The sequence below is a fragment of the Lynx rufus genome, unplaced genomic scaffold, assembly GCF_022079265.1.
Source record: "Lynx rufus isolate CCGP_SWC_20201006 ecotype Redwood Valley unplaced genomic scaffold, mLynRuf1.p SCAF_1, whole genome shotgun sequence".
Taxonomy (NCBI): domain Eukaryota; kingdom Metazoa; phylum Chordata; class Mammalia; order Carnivora; family Felidae; genus Lynx; species Lynx rufus.
The window spans coordinates 196,524,022-196,541,285 of record NW_025814823.1 but is presented as its reverse complement, the minus strand read 5'-3'; the positions used below and the strand labels follow the sequence as shown (position 1 = coordinate 196,541,285).

The window sequence follows — 17,264 nt, the reverse complement described above, 5'->3', positions numbered from 1 at the left end:
ACCCCGCACTCTCTGCTCCCTAGTCTGAGCATCTGTGGGAGGGCTGAGGCCTGGGTGCAAAGCAGCTAACAGTCGCCTAGCCGTAGGGTAACTGGGTGTTGGGTGTTCAGGAGGCACCAAGACTTATTTCCCTTCTTTTTTTTTCCTTCCACTCTCTTTTTTCACCAAATTAGGTTGACAGTGCTCTGGGAACACTCCCTGTGATGAGTCCCCAGAGAGCCCCTGTGCAGGCCAAAGTGACCAACAAGTTCAGGAAACCTGAGGTTCCTGTGGTCCAGCAGGCCACGGCCGCCCCTGCAGGACGCCCCAGAGCCAAGGCCTCTGAGACCTCCAACGACAGTGAGGACAGCAGCGGCAGCTCTTCAGGGAGTGAGGAGGATGCTGATGGGCCCCAGATGGTCCCCTCGGCCCACAGACTGGGTGAGGGTCCCAGGAGGGGAAGGCTCGGCGGGCCCAGAGGAGGGGAGTGATGGCCTGGTGGAGCCCTGAGTTCAGGCCTGTGCTCTGGATCTTCACTTGTTCTGCATCCTGGGCCTAGTCATCCCATGCTGGGCCTCAGTTTCCCCACCTGTGCAACCCCATGAGGAGGTTGGTCCAAGTGATATCAGACTCCGCTGTTTGACCACTCCCAGCTTTTTCGTACCAGGCTCATAACTGGTCTCCCAGCATTCCAGGGGCATGCCCCCTTCCCACCCCCAGAAAAGCAGAGAAGCGGAAGTAGGGCCTCAGGAATTAGAACAGAAGGTTTTGGCATTTGGATGTCTTACTTAGAAGGCTGCAAACAGCCGTTGACCCTGGAAGGGAGTCATAGGAGCAGGTAAAGCCTTGGGCGGGAGGGCGGGGGGCATGTGGAAATCTCAGGCCTTCCTGGGGCCTCCCGGAGGGCTCTGCCTCACCCCACGCAGCCGGCCTCCCAACAGGGTGCCTGTGCTCCTCCAGTAGGTCCGGCCCCCTCCACAACGGAGACCTTGGTGGAGGAGACCACAGCAGAGTCCAGTGAGGACGAGGTGGTGGCACCCTCTCAGGTAACTGCCAGGGAGAGGGCTGGCACCTCAGGGGCCTTGGGGCGGGAGCTCGAGGCCACCTGATGCCTGTGAGGCCGAAGCCATCCCCCGCGGCAGGGCCTGGTGTCCCCGAGGCCAGGCTGTCTCCTCCGCTGAGGCTCTATTTCAGCCTAAGGCCATGAATAGTGGACTCGGAGTCTGTAGAAAGGGCTTGCCTTGATTTTAGATGAGTCCCGGAAGGGAAGATATTTTGTAACAGATGGGATTTCTTTAAGGTTATCTTCTGTACACGGCAAGCGCTAGTGATTTTCCATTCGCCTTAGCTGTAAGAAATTGTCTTTTTAAATGTGCCTGACGAAAATATGTACTAATTAAAATAGTGCAGGAGACCCATACAAAGGGCTAATGTGCCCACCACCGACAGGGTGGCCCGACCTTAGGGGCTCCCCATTTAGGGGCACCCCAGCAGGCCCTGTGCTCCAGGGCTAGGTGGGGCAGGGTTCCAACCTCGTTCACAGTGGGTTTCTTCAGTCTCTCCTCTCAGGTTATGTGACCCCTGGGCCAACTCTGGCCAATTCCCAGGCTTCAAAGGCCACTCCCAGGACAGATCTCGACCCCTCGGCTTCCTCTACTCCCGCCACCAAAGATGCCCCAGACGGCAAGCAGGAAGTGGAGCCCCAACAAGTAGCAGGCACCATATCCCCTAAAACAGGTGAGTCAAGGGCCACAGGAAAGACAGTGGGACCCAGTGGGACAAGGCAGTGGGCCCCTTCTTTTTCTCCCTCAGGAATAGTCCCACCGATAGGGTTGTGTGTGTCACCAGGACCTTTCCAAGCAGGGCCTGGTGCCCCAGCGCCCAGGTGTCTGGCCGTTATGATACGAGACAGCCTGGAAGTCGAGTTATCCAGCTTTGTGGGATGCTGGTGCATCTGGTAGGGTGAGCCCTGCCTTAGAGCAGTCTTGGCTCTTTCTAGCTGTGCCTGTTGACAACTGGGCTCGTGGTATGGGGTGTAAGGACTCGGGAGCTCAGACAAAAGGCAGGAGCCACGTTTGGAGAAGTTGCTAGCACGTGGCAGAGACCCCCGGTGATGGACTGATTTGTTGTAAAGCCTCAGACAAGACCCTGGGCCACTCTAGGCTTGTGTGTCTAAACAACACAGGGCAGGGTAGATCCATCTAGTCAGCGTCAAGGCATGGCACATACAGAAAATAGTCACGTGGTATTAGGGCAGACTAGAGTGCTGAGGTCACCCGGCCAGGGGCATCAGCCAGCCCTGACTTGCCAGGGCTAAGGGACAGGGATCTCAGGTGGGCATGCCTGGGCCAGCTCTAGGGATTCAGTCCCCAGCTTTGGTGTTCCAGGGTGTTTGTAGACAGGAAGCAGACAAGTGGGCTTCTGGAGGAGGAGGTTGCCAGCAAAAACTCTGCCCTCCTCAGCTGCCTTCTCCAACCCCGACCTTTGCCAGGAAGCAGCAGAGGAGCGAATTGGGCCTCCCTCTGTCCCGGGACCCCCTCCGCTCAGCCTGCCGTGTCCACCTCCCCTCGCCCACCACAGCCCTGGAGCCAGAGCCGCTTCAGAGTTTGCTCCCTGGGCCCAGTGCATGCTGTGGGGCACAGCCCCCAGCCCCGTGATGCGGAGCTTGGCCGAGTCACCTGCGCACCTTCCAGAGCCCTGCGTGTGGGCATTCTCGTGCCCGTGAAGCCCAGAACACAGTAGAGAGCTGCCGAGTCCCCTGGGAAGTTAGGGGCAGCGTTGGGACACTGCCGACGTCGGCCCCCGCGTACACCCCTTCCGTGGCTGTAGCTGCAGCTTGCCGGCACGGGTCAGCAGAGGAGTCATTGCTCACTTTCTTCCCCAGTGTTCTTTGTGAGAGGCGGGTGCGACAGGGAGACATTTTAGAGGGGGCTGTGGAAGGCTTTTTTCACACGTGTAGTCAGCACACAATTATCAAAGGAGAGCAGAGGCGTGGAAAATTCTAAACAAAGGCTGTACCAGAAGTCACTCTGGCAGGCAGCAAACCTGCTTAGTCAGCCGCCACGTGCTTATACAGCATGCCCGTCACCCCCCAAGCTGCCCTGTCCCCTGACCAGCTTTCACCGTGAGTCTCTGACTTGGAATAGGGCCCTCATTGTTCATCTGAGCTCTTACTTTACAAACAGGGAGACTGAGACCCTGGGAGGAGCGTAGTCCCACAGCCAGCTGGCGGTAGTCAAACCTGGACTCCAAGGCCCTTGCCTCCCAGCTCTGGACTTCTGACTGGACAAGACCATCTCCCTCCTGTCTGACCTTGCGTTCTGTTGACAGATTCAGGCCCCTTCCTCAATTAACATTCTGGAGTCTTTCTCCACCCCCAACCTGACTCGGGTTTTTCGTGTGAGGAGACAAGAGAGTGAAGTTTAAAACAGTAAAGAAAAGAGCTAAGTTAAAAGCTGCTGGAAAGGTGTGAGCCAGGAGACCCCGCTGGGGCAGAGTGACCACTGGGCTGCCCTTTCCCTGTCTGTACCACATCAGGGGAGGTCGGTCGTGTCCCTAGACCCTTGGCTCTTACACAGTGAGTCTGTTTCCTGACTCTCCCTGATCTGTGACCCCATATCCTCTCTCCATAGGCAGAAGACAGGCTGGTCCCACGCCTCAGAAGCCCCGGAAGCCCAAGAAGGAGGCTGGGAGCCCCCAAGCATCCACGCTGGCGCTGCAGGGCGACATCAGCCGGCGCCTCCTGAACGAGCCCTGGCCCCTGAACGAGGCCCAGCTCCAGGCCTCGGTGGTCAAGGTCCTGACGGAGCTGCTGGAGCAGGAAAGGAAGAAGGCCGCGGATGCCGCCAAGGAGAGCAGCAGGAAGGCCCGGGGGGGCCGCAAGCGGAAGCTGTCAGGGGACCAGACGGCTGCCAGGGCCCCCAAGAGCAAGAAGAAGAAGCAGCCGGTGGCTGGGGGAAGCGGGGAGGGTGCAGTCTCGCCAGAAAAGGCCTCCGGGACTCCTAAGGGGAAATCCAAGAGAGCCGGAGCAAGTGGTGACATCAAGGAGAAGAAGGAAAAAGAGTCTCCTGGCTCTCAGGGGGCCAAGGAGAGGCCAGAAGGGGAGCCGGGGACGCTGAAGGTGGAGGGTGGAGACCAGGGCAACCCCAAGAGCAAGAAAGAGAAGAAGAAATCCGACAAGAGTAAGTGGTGGACCGCAGCCAGGAGCGCGCTTCCTGCTGAGAGCGGGTCCCCGCTTGGCCAGCCCGGGCGAGCGCTCAGTTGCACAGAAGGGAAGGGCTGAGGAATGTTTGTTTGCAGCCCCCGGGCAGGTAGTGGCAAAGCCAGAACTGGACCCCAGAGCGGCTCTGACTTCTGGGGCGATGCTCCGGCTTCTCAGGGGCCCAGGCACCTAGGTAGCAGGTTCCCCTCAGAGCTCCCAGAAGCGGCCCCCTCTCGAGCTCTGTACATGCCCGCATGCAGTGGAACCCCCTGTCATCCCCACGCTAGCCCTGTACCTTCGGTGACATTCCCATTTATGGGTAGAATGTAGCTTTTTAAAATAAATGTGTAGAAGTTTTAGAAAGTGAGTTAAAAATAGTCCAAGTGGTCTGTGGATGGGGCAGAAACCCTGAGGCGGGACCCACGGGCTCTCAGGCCAGGGCAGGTGGTCACAGAGCCCTGTGGGTCTGTGTTGGGATGGTTCCCCGATGTGTGGGGAGAGCCGGGACCTGGCTTCGGCAGGAGTGGGTTCTAGGACCCTGGAGACCTGCCCTGTCTCCATACTGACCCCGCCGCTTCTGGTACTAAAGAGGTTTACTTTCTTTCCTTAGAAAAAAAAGACAAGGAAAAAAAGGAAAAGAAGAAGAAAGCAAAAAAGGCCTCAGCCAAAGACCCTGACTCGCCATTCCAGAAGAAAAAGAAGAAAAAGGTAGCGTGAGTTCCTCAGGGGTCTCTGGCCAGAAAAAGGATCCAGACCCCATCCTGTGCATGTCAAGAGTATGGGTGGGGTGAACCAGACCTGGTCCCTGCCCCCTTTCCATTCTCGGGGTCCAGAGGTTGGGGTTTGCGGGTTGTGACACACTGGAGAGGACCAGGGGAAGGCAGGTGCCACCTGAGGAGGGACAAGGTCTGTGCATGTAGAAGCTGTGAGGTCTGTGAGGTAGAAGGATGTTCTTGGGGTGGGTGAAGGAGAGCCCCCAGGAGCTGGAGGCCAGCCAGGTAGGCTGAGGTGAGAGGAAACCTTCCCTGGGATGTGTGTACCCCAGCTCGCAGGGTATCCCCACCACAGAATTATGGGTTCCAAAGACCGATCACATGAGCTGAGGGTGGGAGTGGAGGGTGCTCCACACCTTATATGGGTGCAGTTCTCTCCTCGGCCAGCGGGGCTTCAGCTGTGCTCAGAAAAGCTGAGCATCTGTTACTCAGAGACCCAGGCTCCTTCCTGGGCAGATGGGGCCCCATCCCTGCCCTTGGGGACCCCTATATCTGTTCTCGGGGAGCCACGAATCCTCAGGAGGGAACTATCATATCGCTCCCGGTGGGGGCAGCATGGGGGGAGGGGGGGGGATGCTTCCAGTACATACTTCTACTTGTCTCCCTCACAGAAGAAGACAGCGGAGCAGACTGTGTGAGGGGCACAAGAGGACAGGTATGCTTCCTGGCCCGGGGATCCCTGCTGACCTCCCCTCCCCCGTGAGGGTGGGAGGGCAGCTCTAGCATCTGGCGCGGTCACAGGGGGCCGGGCAGGCGGGCTGGAGAAAGTGGTTCCGTCCCTCAAGGTCAGTGGGACCAGCGAGGTGATGCCAGAAGTCAGAGCTGCAGAATCAGAAGAGTCCAGAACAGCAATGGCAGTGACCAACACGGGGCTCCCTGGGTGCCCACACGGCTCGTGCCTTAGGAGCCGGGCACGGGGCTAGTGCCTCTTTGTATATGAGGATGAGGCTTGAGGTCAGATACGGCTTGGTCTCTCCCCACCACTGTCTAGTTCCTTTTCCTTTTGATTTTGTAACTTTGAGGGCATCGTCCGAGGCAGAGGAAGACGGTTTAGTCAGGCCAGGCCATTCCTGGGGATCTGGGCTCGCTCTCGGGGTGGTGGTAGGAGGGATTGAGTGTTCCACCCGGCCGATCGGCCCCAGCAGCCAGCAGCCTCCTGGAAATGGGGGTAGCCCAGCCTGCCTGGGTGTGGTGAGGGTTAAGTGGATCGCTAGAGCACTCAGCCCAGTTCCTGGGACGCGGGCAGGGCCACCAAGTGCCCTCTGTGGTTAATGCTCCTTCCCTGCATCAGAGATACCAGGTCTTGCTTTTGTTTTCTTCTCTTCGGAGAAAAAGGTCAGAAATCTTCCATCTGGGTGTTTCCTTCACCCAGGGATTTCTTAGCCAGGCGGTGACCAGCCCCGTGCCTCTGCCCACCATGGGTTGGAATTGAATCTTTAAGCTTCCCTCCCTCCCCAGAAGACGACAGCCAGCTGCAGTGTCCGTGCTGGCCGAGCGAGGGAGCCCTGCAGAGAGGCTGGTCCGAGGAGGAAGAGGAGGAAATGCATCCAGATCCAGTGACCTCCACTCACTGATTCCACGTCTGACTTCTGTCCTGACACCGAACGCTTCATATAGATGTGTACAGTATATATATATATTTTTTTAAGTGACCTGCCTCCCCCTTCAAACACAACAGGCCCAGAGGCCTCGGGACTTTGCACCTCTTTGCCCTGCAGACCTAGCGAGGCCCAGCCTACAGCTCCTTCCATCCCTGGTCTCTGGCTGATGCTGAGGCCTTGTCCTCCTCTATCAGTTTTTTCCCTGTTTTGTTTGCGGTTTTTTTTGTAACAACTCAAAATAAAAGGCTTGAAGGAAAGGTGGGAGTTCCTAGTGCATCGGGGACAGACGTTTTGCAGCTGACCTATTCTTGGAAGGGAGAGTCTGGCCGACACCTGCAGGTGAACAAACCATCGCTCAGGATTTGTTCTTTACACATCAAGGCTCTGGGATGCTTTGGTGAGTGGGACAGACAGGTTGCCAGAGGAGACTCTGCAAAGTGCCCCCAGGTATTGAATCGGTGGGGAAGGAAAGCTTCCTGGAAGAAAGGGCGTCTCAGCTAAGGGGACCTCAAGCACGGTCATGGTCGATTTGCTAGGGCAGGCCAGGCAAGTACCCAGAGGCACGAAATGGAAGCGGGGGGGGGGGGGGGGGGGGTACTTTCCCAGCCACCTTTTGAAGTTAGGGTTTGAGCTGGAGGCAGGCCCTCTTGAGGAATCATGGGCAGAGGAGGAGCAGGAAAACCAGTTAGGCCTGAGGTGCCTTCGTGTCCAGGTAACAGAGGTTCTGTGATGGTGACGGTGAGAAACAACCCAAAAGAGCTGTCCGGGTGATCTCTGTATGACTTGGGGAGGGCAGCAGTGCGGTTGCCCAGAGCAGCGTAGAGCACCAGAAGTCATGGCAATTTCTCTCCAAAGCTTCGAGCCTTCTGCTAGTGAGAGTAGGAGGCCGTGCAGATAGAGTGCTGGGCCGGAGGCCTTGGGAGACCCAGGGTGGCATCCGGCTGCACCCTTAACCTGGGACCCTGCCCCCATGCTTGCCTCTGTCCCCACACCAAGTGTGTCGGTCTAGAGCAGGTACGGTTTTGATAGGGGTGAGCCCCCTGGTTCTCCACAGCCCCCACTCGCTAGCAGGCCTGACACCAGGCCTGGGTCATTGCCGTCTGTCCTCACACTCGTACTGTTCTTAGTACAGAAATGAGAACAGGGATCTGGGAAAATGGCAGCTGGACGAGAGGAGCTTGCACTTAAGCGATGGGCAAGAGCCTATTTCTTTTTGGAAGCAGAGTATTTCTGTGTGTTAACATGGAGACCCAAGTATGTCTGTATCTAAAGAGTGCACCCCCACAGCCCGCCTGGCCCCACGGGCCTCTGGGGGGCTCCCTGGGCTGCGCCCTCCCACCCACACCGCTGGATTCAAGGTCTCTGTTACCTCCTTGGGATAAATGAACCAGATCCCAACAACAGTCAGGAACCAGAAGTGGTCTACTTACTATGTTTTATTCTCAGAGCCTCAGCCCTAGGGGCTAATGACAAGCTTGACTGCACACAGGGAACTGGGGGTTGGCAGAAAGGGAGGTGGGGTTGTGGAGAGGCTGGTTCTTCCTGGGTGAGTGTCGCTAGAGGGAAAGAGTGGCTCATCCCCCCCTAGTTAAATAGGCTACAAAGCCAAGGCCGAAAGAGAGCGACAGCAAACATGTTGGGTGTAGGGAAGCATCGTGCCTTCTCCCTGCGCCTTCCCACTTCGTCCATGGGCCTGGATCTTGGGGCTCCATGTTGGAGGCCGAACTGGGGGTCAGCCTAGCTCTTGGTTCACCTTCGTGGGCCGTGCATCCCTGCTGATGTATGGGGTTTGGGCAGCAGGGCCAATCGTTAAATCTGTGCTGCTCTGACAGGACGCGTGTCCAAGGACGATGGAGAGCCAGGTGCCAGGGTGTCATGGAAGGAGGCGCAGAAGGGGAGCTGGTGAGCAGGGGAGCGGTGTGTAAGGGAGGGGAGAGGGGCTAGGGTGGGAGGAGAGAGGGGAGCAGGGAAGCAGTGGCCATGCAGGGCTGGTTGTGTGCTGGCGTCTGTGTCTGCTGTTCACATGACCACTATGGAGAAGAGAAGCAGCCGGTTAGGGTTGAGGTCCCCTGTTGTCCCTGACCCTTCCCAGCACCCTGGGATCTCAGAGTAGTTGAGGACTTGCCACCCCTGCAGCCCCTAGAGGTGGTGCTCGTGTGAAATGGTTGTCCCCGGGGAGGTTGGAGAATGACCCAGGGTCATGCTGCACTGGCCATTCATCCGTGAGGGATTCGGCCCCTCTGGGGATACGTTGCTGGGGACCAAATGTCCCCTGCAGGAGCCCTTACCTTGGCCCAGGTCCGGCTTGGTCATGCCCAGCCCAGATGACAGGTCTTCAGTGTCCACTGACTCTGCAAAGGAGTAGCAAGTCCATTTGTCACTTGGCAGTCCAGCCTCCCACACCCACTGGCGAGGGGCCTGGGTCATTCTTCCCAGCCCAGCCACAGGACTCGTGTCGGATGGCAACAACCAGGCGTGGTCGGGGAAGGCCACGGGAGGGGATGATGACACAGGATGGGTGGGCCTGTAGGACTCCCAGATGCACTGTGGGTGGTGCAGGGCTGCGTGAGCATCACAGGTGAGGGACAGAAGGACAGACGAGTAAGTAGATGAGTGGAAGTGAGGAGAGAAAAGGTGGATGGACAAACACGTGAGGAATGCACGGGTAGGTGGATGGATAAAGGGGTGGCTGAGCGGCTGCCCCCAGGAGCTTGACTGTCCGGGCCACGTGTGCGCCAGGAGGGACTTCTTGCCCCGCAGCCTTCCTGGACCTTCCTGCCTCCTTTGACACTCCCTGGCCGAGTAGGCACTCTTACCACTGCAGTTACGGTGCCCGTGGCTCCTGGTGTGGGGGACCTCGGTGCCGTTGGGGAAGACGCACCAGCAGTAGCCGGTGCTCCCATAGCACTGGAGCGGCTTATAGTTGCCGTTCTCGTCGCACTGGGGCCTGAACGTGCCAGGGTGGACGGCGGGAATGCGGCTGACCTCTTCCTGGCACTTGGTCAGTACTGAAGCGACAGGCATGGCGAAGACAGTGAGTGAGCAGGCCCTGGGCCAGGGTCTCGGCAGAACGAGAGATCCACATACCACTGCTGTGGGCCTGATGCCTTCTGCCCAAGTGGCCGCGCTCATTCTACCCATTGCACAGATGGGGAAACTAAGGCATGGACCAACAAAGTCTGAGATCAGAGGAAGTGAATGGCCATGTGGCTGATTTATCCCAGAACTTGATGATTTCTTCTGACACTCAAGGCCTATTAAAGTTTGGGATCGCACTTGTGAGTCTTATTTGTAGGGAAAAGCAATGGGCGTCTCGGGAAGTCTGAGCTGCTGTTACCGGGGTTATCCAAGTACAAATTGGGGCTTTGATGAGGACGTAGAGGGAATTCAAACATCAGCTGGGAGTTGGTCGAGATGACACTGAACGTGCCTTCTGTGAACCTATGACGGAAAAATCAGAGGCCTAGGGTGGGGCGGGCCACTGTTCTTCTACTTCCAGACCTGACGCCCAGAAGGAAGACCCTGGCCCAGAGTTGCATGGCAAATTAGTGCCAGGATGGAGACCTGGCACTCTGCGATGCTTCAGGGCTGAAAATCCTGCCATACGTTGTCCACAAGATGGGAGAACCCCAAGGCCCTCTTGTCCGGCACCTGCTGGCTGTGAGCGTGAGGAGGTCCCTCTGAAGGTGGGGTCATGAGCCCTCCCAGCCCCCTCAGGAACCTGTGCAGTGTGGAGCGGGGAAGACCTTGTGATGACACCTGGGATGTTTCGGGCGGTTTTCCTCCAGGCCAACTTGTGCAGCACTGACCTCCGCAAGGGAGGTCATCCCCTAAAAGGAGGCCTCTGCCTTGTGGGCCCTCAGGCAGGATGGGGGCTGGGGGTGGGGGGAGCAGCCAAGGCCAGAAGGAACAGGCAGGAAAGACAGGAATGAGAGCCCTGGAGAGTCCCAGTGCTTGGGTCAGGGAGTGATCAGGTCCTACCCTCTGCAGCTCCAGGAGAGTCCCGAGGGAGCCCCCAGAAGCCCTGGCAGCCCGAGGCTCCCACTCTCATACCTTTCAGTGGAATGTCGGCGGGGTGCTTCTCCAGGGAGTTCTTGCTCATTTCAAACAAGAGCCACTGATACATCCAGTTCTCGAAGACCTGATGGGATGAGGCAAGGGGTCAGGCTCATCAGCCCCCTCCAACCTTCCCTGGCTTTGCCCCTGGGGACAGACATGGGGGGTCTGACAGGGACTCGACACCCCAGAGTCCAGCTGCAGCCTGGACCCACGGAGTTTGGTCTAGGTGGTTCCTCAGCTGCAGCCCTCTTCACGGTTGTGGCTTTGTTGGTGTTGGCCAGACTACTGCAGCTCCCTGGGGATGGCTTCCCCGGGCCCTACCCTCCTCCCTGTACAGCACCTTTTCCCAGCCCTGTCCTAATGTCGGGAACCAGAGGGAGCCAGTGTAGGGAAACCTGCTGACCTTCCAATCCAGGGTCCCCATGGTGTTCTTAAGGTGTTTCAGGTTCTCCGGGAAGTTCCCCTTCAGCTGCGGGTACACCTTCAGAGGGTCACCCTCCTGCAGGGTAGCAAGGCAGGAGGGAAGGTTTAAAAAGTGCTCCCCGGCAGGCACGGTGAAATGTGCAGCCCGTGTTCCCCTGGACCCTTGCCGTGACGGAGCCAGTGGGGACGGGAGGCGGCAAGGGCCCGTCCAGCGGCACAGCTGCGTGATCCCCAGGCTGGGAGTAGAGAAACCCAGGTTCCAGGCCCGGATCTACCACTAACCCCCAGTCTTCTTTCTACTCCTTGCAGACTCTTCCTCACCTTTCAGGCCTCCCCTCCTCCACACCCCCTCCCCTGCCGTCACTCAGTCGGGTCCTCTGCTTCTTTCCATGCAAAGCTCCCTGCGTGTCCCTCATCACCTGGTCACTTGTCTGCCTCCCACACTAGTCTGGGACTCCCATGGGATTAGAAGCGAGTCTGAGTGTTTCCCAGTGTGAGCCCAGAGCCTTGCAGTGCCTGGCACAGAGTAGACATGCAGAAGAAATTTGGGGAGGAAAAAGTGGGCATCTTGAGCAAGTCACTCCTGGGCTTTGGGCCTCAGATTCTCTATCACTCAAAAAAGGGGATGGCAGGGCTAGACTATGACATTGAAGGGTCACACTGGCATTCGTTCACTGATCCGGTGAGCCTGTCCTGAATGTCTCCTGTGAGCCCAGAATGGTGCAGGCCTTCGAGCAGGCTTTCCCTTCGGGGGAAACCTGGGTGGGTGGGCAGGGTCACTGGCTGGGTCCCACTCACCAGGAGCATGTGCATCACGTGGTCCTGTGTCATGTTGCCATACTTGGTGACGTTCTGCACGGGCTGTGGAAGGAAAGAAAAGGGGGTTACCAGCACTGGCCCACAGAGGAGGCGCCCTGCAGCAGAGCCAGCAGCTGGAGTCTGGGTAAGAGGCCCAGGTGCTCAACAGGAACAGGCCCATCTCTGCCACCTCCAAGCATGAGAGCTCAAGCCACTCACTTTACCTTCCTGCGTCAGGGTCCTTATTGGTCAAATCTGCATAAGCTTTCCTGTCCAGGACTTTGGGGACAACAGATTGTTTTATGAACAAAACCATTACCCATCTAGGACATCAAGAGCTTTGGGAAAGAGGGGACTGAGATGCTCTGGGAAACGAGAAGCACTTTGTAAGCACCCCAGGGATGGCCCCCAGAGGCTCTTTCCTCCCCCACTCCTGGGAGCCCTCTTCTTCCTAGGGTGGAACCTGTCCCACCCCTCACAGCGGTCCACTCCCCCTAGCCATGCTTTTCCTGGCTCAGCAGTCCTCCCCTGTCCCTTGGCACCTGCCCTCCATCTGGGCTACGTAACACCTCCCCGCTCCACCGTCCTGGGGTCGTCCTTACCGCCTGGAGCAGGCCTTGCATGGGCATCGTCTGCATCAGCATGGGGGTGGCTACCCGCAACTTGTTCAAAGGCTTGGCAGCTGTGGGAACAGGAGGTACATACAGTATGAGCGTGGGTGGCCCCAGTGCCCAGGGAAGAGAGTACTCAGATGAGGGAGAAGAAGGCAGGCCCGGCCGGGTGCCGGAATGGGGTCTCTGAAGCCAAGGGACGTGGGGTGGGGGAGGTCAGGATGGAGGCGGGGCACGCACGCTTGGGAAGCTTCATGCGCAGGTTCTCCAGCTGCAGGTTCTGTGCGGTGACCGTCAGCTTGTCCAGCCGGCCCTGCTGCTGGTACAGGAAGTAGGCAGTGGTGGCCTGGCCGGCCAGGAGCAGAGCCACCAGGACAGAAAAGCCTGTGTACAGGGCTCCTCGGCTGCACTTGCTGTTGGGGGGATGGAGAGATAGGTCAGAGGAGAGTCCACAGAGGTGGCTGCCCCAAGACTGACAGAGTGGGGGGATACCCCATTTCTATCAGTCCCTCCACCCCCTCGGCTACCCCTAACACACACACACACACTTTAAGCACAAACAAGGGCCAACGGGCATGCAGCTTGAAAACATTCCCCAAGCCCCGTATTTCCAACCATTACTGTTCCTACGGTCCGCCTAAGCAGAAATCCTAGATCTATCCCCTGGACTTAGGATGAGTGGGGAAAAGCCAGGGACAAGTGCCTTGTCCTTTCTACCAGGGGATTTCCTGAGGATCAGGACTGCCCTCCAGGGGAAGGCAGTTTTCATCCCCCACCTACCCAACCCCCGCGGTGAAATCAGAGAAAAAGGAAAGAAGTAGGACCTGGACAGCAGAGTATGTGGCCCACCTAAAAACGAGAAGTGAGGCCTTGACATTTCAGGGGCAGGTTGGGGGCACTGGACGATGTCAGACTAGAACAGGGCCAGGCACCACCCCCTCTGGGGGCACATCCTCTGCCCCAGACTCTCAGTGTCTTTGAGCAAATCTCTGCTGTTCTTTGGGCCTGTCATGTGGATGCCTCTCACCTCAGCAATTCTAGGATCTGGTAGTTTTCTTCTTTGAAGTAAGATCTGACTGTGACCACAGAAAATATTTCAAATGATGATACCTACCCAGGGGGAATTTCAGCGGGAGTGTGGCGCTGAGCCTGTGTAACTGGGAGAGTGTCTCACATTCCCTAAACTGGATGGCCCTACTGGGAGGAGTAGCCAGATCTCAGCCCTTGGAGCTGTTGGCCTTGGATATGGTTTGGCAGGGCACAAGGACGTGGTACAGTTTAGGGAAGGTAAGGATCCTGTGCCAGGAACCTGAGAGTTCCTGGCCTGTTTTCTCCCACCTCACCCCAGAGGCGGGACTACTAACTAGAACCCCGGTGGGAACTGTCTGGAAACTGTCGGGACGAGACTGCATTCTGCTTACTCCAGGAACCAACAAGGACACTTTAGGAAACTCCAGGAGACCCTTCTGCATAGTAACTCATGACGTCACAAACAGAGCTCATTCTCATTGGCTCTCTGCTTGCCAGTCCTCTGCATTTTCTGGGCCAAGGTCCAGACCAAAAGATTGTTGTTCTGTTAGGACAAAGCAAACACCCTGCATGGGGAAGAGGAGACCAGACAGGAGGGGAAAATGAAAACAAATCCCACTTCTAGGGCTTCTCAAGGAATAGGGGTAGCCAGCCCCTAAAGTCTGTAAAAAGTCCACCCAAGCCAGGGTCTTGTCTGGGCTCAAGCTCTCCAGCTCATTACCTACAGGCTCACGCGCGCCCCTTCCGCAACCCCACACCCAGTCTAATTCCAGTCTTAGGAGAAACTGAACGTCAGTTTCTCATATGAGCATAAGAATCTACACAGCCATATTGGAGATAAGGCCTGGTATGGAACCCTGGCTCTGCACCCCCTTATCTCAGGGACCAGGGGCAAGTCACCTAACCCCTCTGAGTGAGTAACCTGAGATAGGAACAGCTACTCAAAGGGTTGTTACAGAAAATAAGATCCTGAGGGTAAAGCCCTTGGCTCCATACCTAGGCACACAACACTGAACACTTTCTCAGGAGTTAAGAGTTAAAACTTAGCATCTGGTTTCCTTCCTCTTTTTGCATCTTGAATGCGGTCCCCTGGTTCTGAATAACTGCCAACTCTTGTCCCCTCTATATTCATTTCCTCCTTTCCACTACCTCCTTCTTAAATAAACAATAATAACCGGCTGAAGTCAGGAGCCAACCAGAACTAGCAGGAATCATGATACAAATGTTGCCAGGCAGAAGTGCTCACAAAAGGGTCTGAGATCAGCTCAAGGCTGGAAAGGACTGAGCACACAGGGAAGGTCAGTTTTAGAAGCAGTAACTAAACTAAAAGGAAAACCAGACAAAGATTTGAGGAGGGGGCACCCTCTCCGTACACTGAACCCATGCTTGGTCTGCAACTCACTGGGTGGCCTGAACTCAGAGGGCCTCCATCTCCCCTCCTTGCAAATCATGCTTCCAGATGGGGGCCAGATGGTAGTGAGCTCACACTTTGAAATCAGGCTAGTCCTGGGTTCAAATCCTGACTCCAACACTCACTAGCTGTGATAACTTAGGTAAGTTGCTAACTAACAAAGCCTCAATTTTCTCTTATGTAAAAATGGGGATGGGGTGCCTGGGTGGCTCAGTTGGTTAAGAATCCAACTCGATCTCAGCTCAAGTCTTGATCTCAGGCTTGTAAGTTCAAGCCCTGCACTGGGCTCTGTGCTGGGCGTGAAGCCTACTTAAATAATTAATTAATTAATAATAAATAAGTAAATAAATAAATAGTGTGGGGATGAGAAAAGTACCCGCGTCTAGGGTTACTTTGAGAATTAGGATTGGGTTTAGCACATAACTAATCACAGTAATGACTAACAGTGACTGAGGACTGGTAACAGGTAGACAGTGAAAGGGTCCTATTATCATGGCTAGTATCATCATTGTCTTTATTTTTACTGAGACCCAGAGAGAAGCAGTGATTTGTTGCCTGGTCACCTGTCTCGCAGAATGCAGTTCCTCATGACATCTCTGAGCGTCTCTCCCAAACCCCTTTCTGCCTGGTAACAGCTGACATCACAGCTCTAAACCCCTGTAATTTGCAAATTACCTTTTTTTTTTTTAAGATTCTATTTTTAAGTCACCTCTACACCTAATGTGGGGTTCGAACCCACAACCCTGAGATCAAGAGTCACGTGCTCTAGTGTCTGAGCCAACCAGGACCCCCAATTTGCAAATTACTTTTTGAAGACTGGGGACTATGGGGACACAGGGTAACTGCATTCTTTTCTTTTTTTTTAATGTTTATTTTTGAGAGAGAGATAGAAGGGAAGGGGCGCAGAGAGGGGGAGCGAGAGGGAGAGAGAAAGAGAAGGAGAGAGAGGGAGAGAGAGGGAGAGAGAGGAAGAGAGAGGGAGAGAGAAGGAGAGAGGGAGAGAGAAGGAGAGAGGGAGAGAGAGAGAGAGAGAGAAGGAGAGAGGGGGAGAGAGAGAGAGAGAGAGAGAGAGGGAGAGAGGGAGACCCAGAATCTGAACAGGGTAGCTGCATTCTAATCCTTTTTTTCAGGAAACATCTGGATGAGAGAATCCTGGGGCTGGGAGAGGGGTCCCGGGGTCCTCTGGGTGGCTGCTCCGGCCCCTTGCTACAAAGGAGAGGGACACAGGCAGGGCATGCCCACATCAACCTTCAGTGCCTTCTACAAATTTAGCCAGAGTCCCCCTTTGCCTTTCCCCGACCCCTTCCAGCATCTCTCAATCCCTCCTGTAATGGCGGACGCGTCCATCTACTCAACAAACACCTGTGACTATACTTCCCTGATACAAACTCATACACTGGTCCATGGGAATTAGAGAGAAACCCCACTGTGATGAGCTGCTTCTACCATCCTCTTTGCGAAACTCTGTTTCTCCATCTAGGATCCATAGCATTTTCCAAATCTCGTCCAAAGTTTCTAACCTAGGATTCACAGTCCAGCTTCCCGAGGTCTGTGAAGCCTGTGATATTGTTTGAAACTCTAGGGAGAGAATCCGGGGCGCTCTCCTGATTTTCAGAAGCGTATCGTGCAAAGAAATATAAAACTCCTGCCCTCAAGAAGCCCCCTCATTGTACAGGAGAGAGAACAGAAGACCTGAGCAGGCCAGAGACTTGCTCAACATCACCCAGAGTCAGGGCCTGAATCTAGCCGTCCTGCGGCTCCTCATCTAGTGCTCCTCCCGCAGCACCTGGGTACGTCTGTGCGGTCCGGGATTTGTGTGCTCTCTCCCGAAGCTCACACATACCTCTCCGGGGCTGCAGGGCGCTGGCCCAGAATGGGCAGCTGCTCATGGTTGGAGATAAGGTCGCGCTGGTCTTCCATGGTTCTGGCCTCTAGTCTTCCCCACCACACCTCCTGCTGCTGCTGCTGCTGCTGCCTCCTGGGTGTCTGGGACCCTGAACCCGTGGCCTACCTCTTGAAGTCGGGGCTGAGGAGGAATCTGATTCGTCCACAGGAGGCCACTCCGCCCACTAGTTAAAGTGGAAGTGAAAACCACAGAGCTGGAAATACCCCCACTTGGGCAAAGCTGCCTTTAACAGGGCAGGATGAGGGGGTGGTGATGCTCCCCAGACAGGTGGAAAGGCCAGCATACTTCCATTGGTTGCTCAGGGCCCTCGTCACTTGTTTCCGGGCAGACCTTTGGATTCATAAGGCACTTTGGATATTTCAACAAACAGGCAAATGTTCACTCCCTAGACAGGAAACCACTTTGAAAGAGAAAATGCCTTTGTCTCCCCTGTTCCCCCATACATAGCTGGGTGCAGAAAGGGAGAGGAAACG

At 56.1% G+C, this 17,264-nt stretch overlaps 2 protein-coding genes across 5 annotated transcripts in view; one reads left to right on the top strand and one right to left on the bottom strand.

Moving 5' to 3' along the window:
* Window positions 1-6,811, top strand: part of TCOF1 (treacle ribosome biogenesis factor 1) — a 38,045-nt gene extending 31,234 nt beyond the window's left edge. For 2 of the 3 annotated variants that reach the window (XM_047092453.1, XM_047092445.1), the window contains 7 exons: window positions 174-420; window positions 940-1,025; window positions 1,536-1,716; window positions 3,612-4,160; window positions 4,791-4,888; window positions 5,565-5,608; window positions 6,412-6,811. In XM_047092453.1, coding sequence (XP_046948409.1) covers window positions 174-420; window positions 940-1,025; window positions 1,536-1,716; window positions 3,612-4,160; window positions 4,791-4,888; window positions 5,565-5,591 — 1,188 coding nt within the window. In that variant the 3' untranslated portion in view covers window positions 5,592-5,608; window positions 6,412-6,811. The remainder of the gene's footprint in view (window positions 1-173; window positions 421-939; window positions 1,026-1,535; window positions 1,717-3,611; window positions 4,161-4,790; window positions 4,889-5,564; window positions 5,609-6,411) is intronic. The other variant, XM_047092457.1, reaches the window with a different exon arrangement.
* A 1,161-nt stretch (window positions 6,812-7,972) lies between these two features.
* Window positions 7,973-16,962, bottom strand: CD74 (CD74 molecule). Of its 2 annotated transcripts, XM_047092426.1 has the most exons (9): window positions 16,729-16,962; window positions 12,686-12,858; window positions 12,437-12,516; window positions 11,835-11,897; window positions 11,017-11,112; window positions 10,608-10,695; window positions 9,371-9,562; window positions 8,843-8,905; window positions 7,973-8,584 (listed from the first exon to the last, which is right to left on the bottom strand). In XM_047092426.1, exons 1-9 carry the CDS (start codon window positions 16,803-16,805, stop codon window positions 8,574-8,576), a joined length of 843 nt encoding a protein of 280 aa, XP_046948382.1. In that variant the 5' UTR covers window positions 16,806-16,962; the 3' UTR covers window positions 7,973-8,573. The 2 variants fall into 2 exon arrangements, with proteins under 2 accessions (XP_046948382.1, XP_046948390.1); XM_047092434.1 differs by lacking the exon at window positions 9,371-9,562 and having other exon boundaries at window positions 16,729-16,948.
* Window positions 16,963-17,264: the final 302 nt, after the last annotated feature.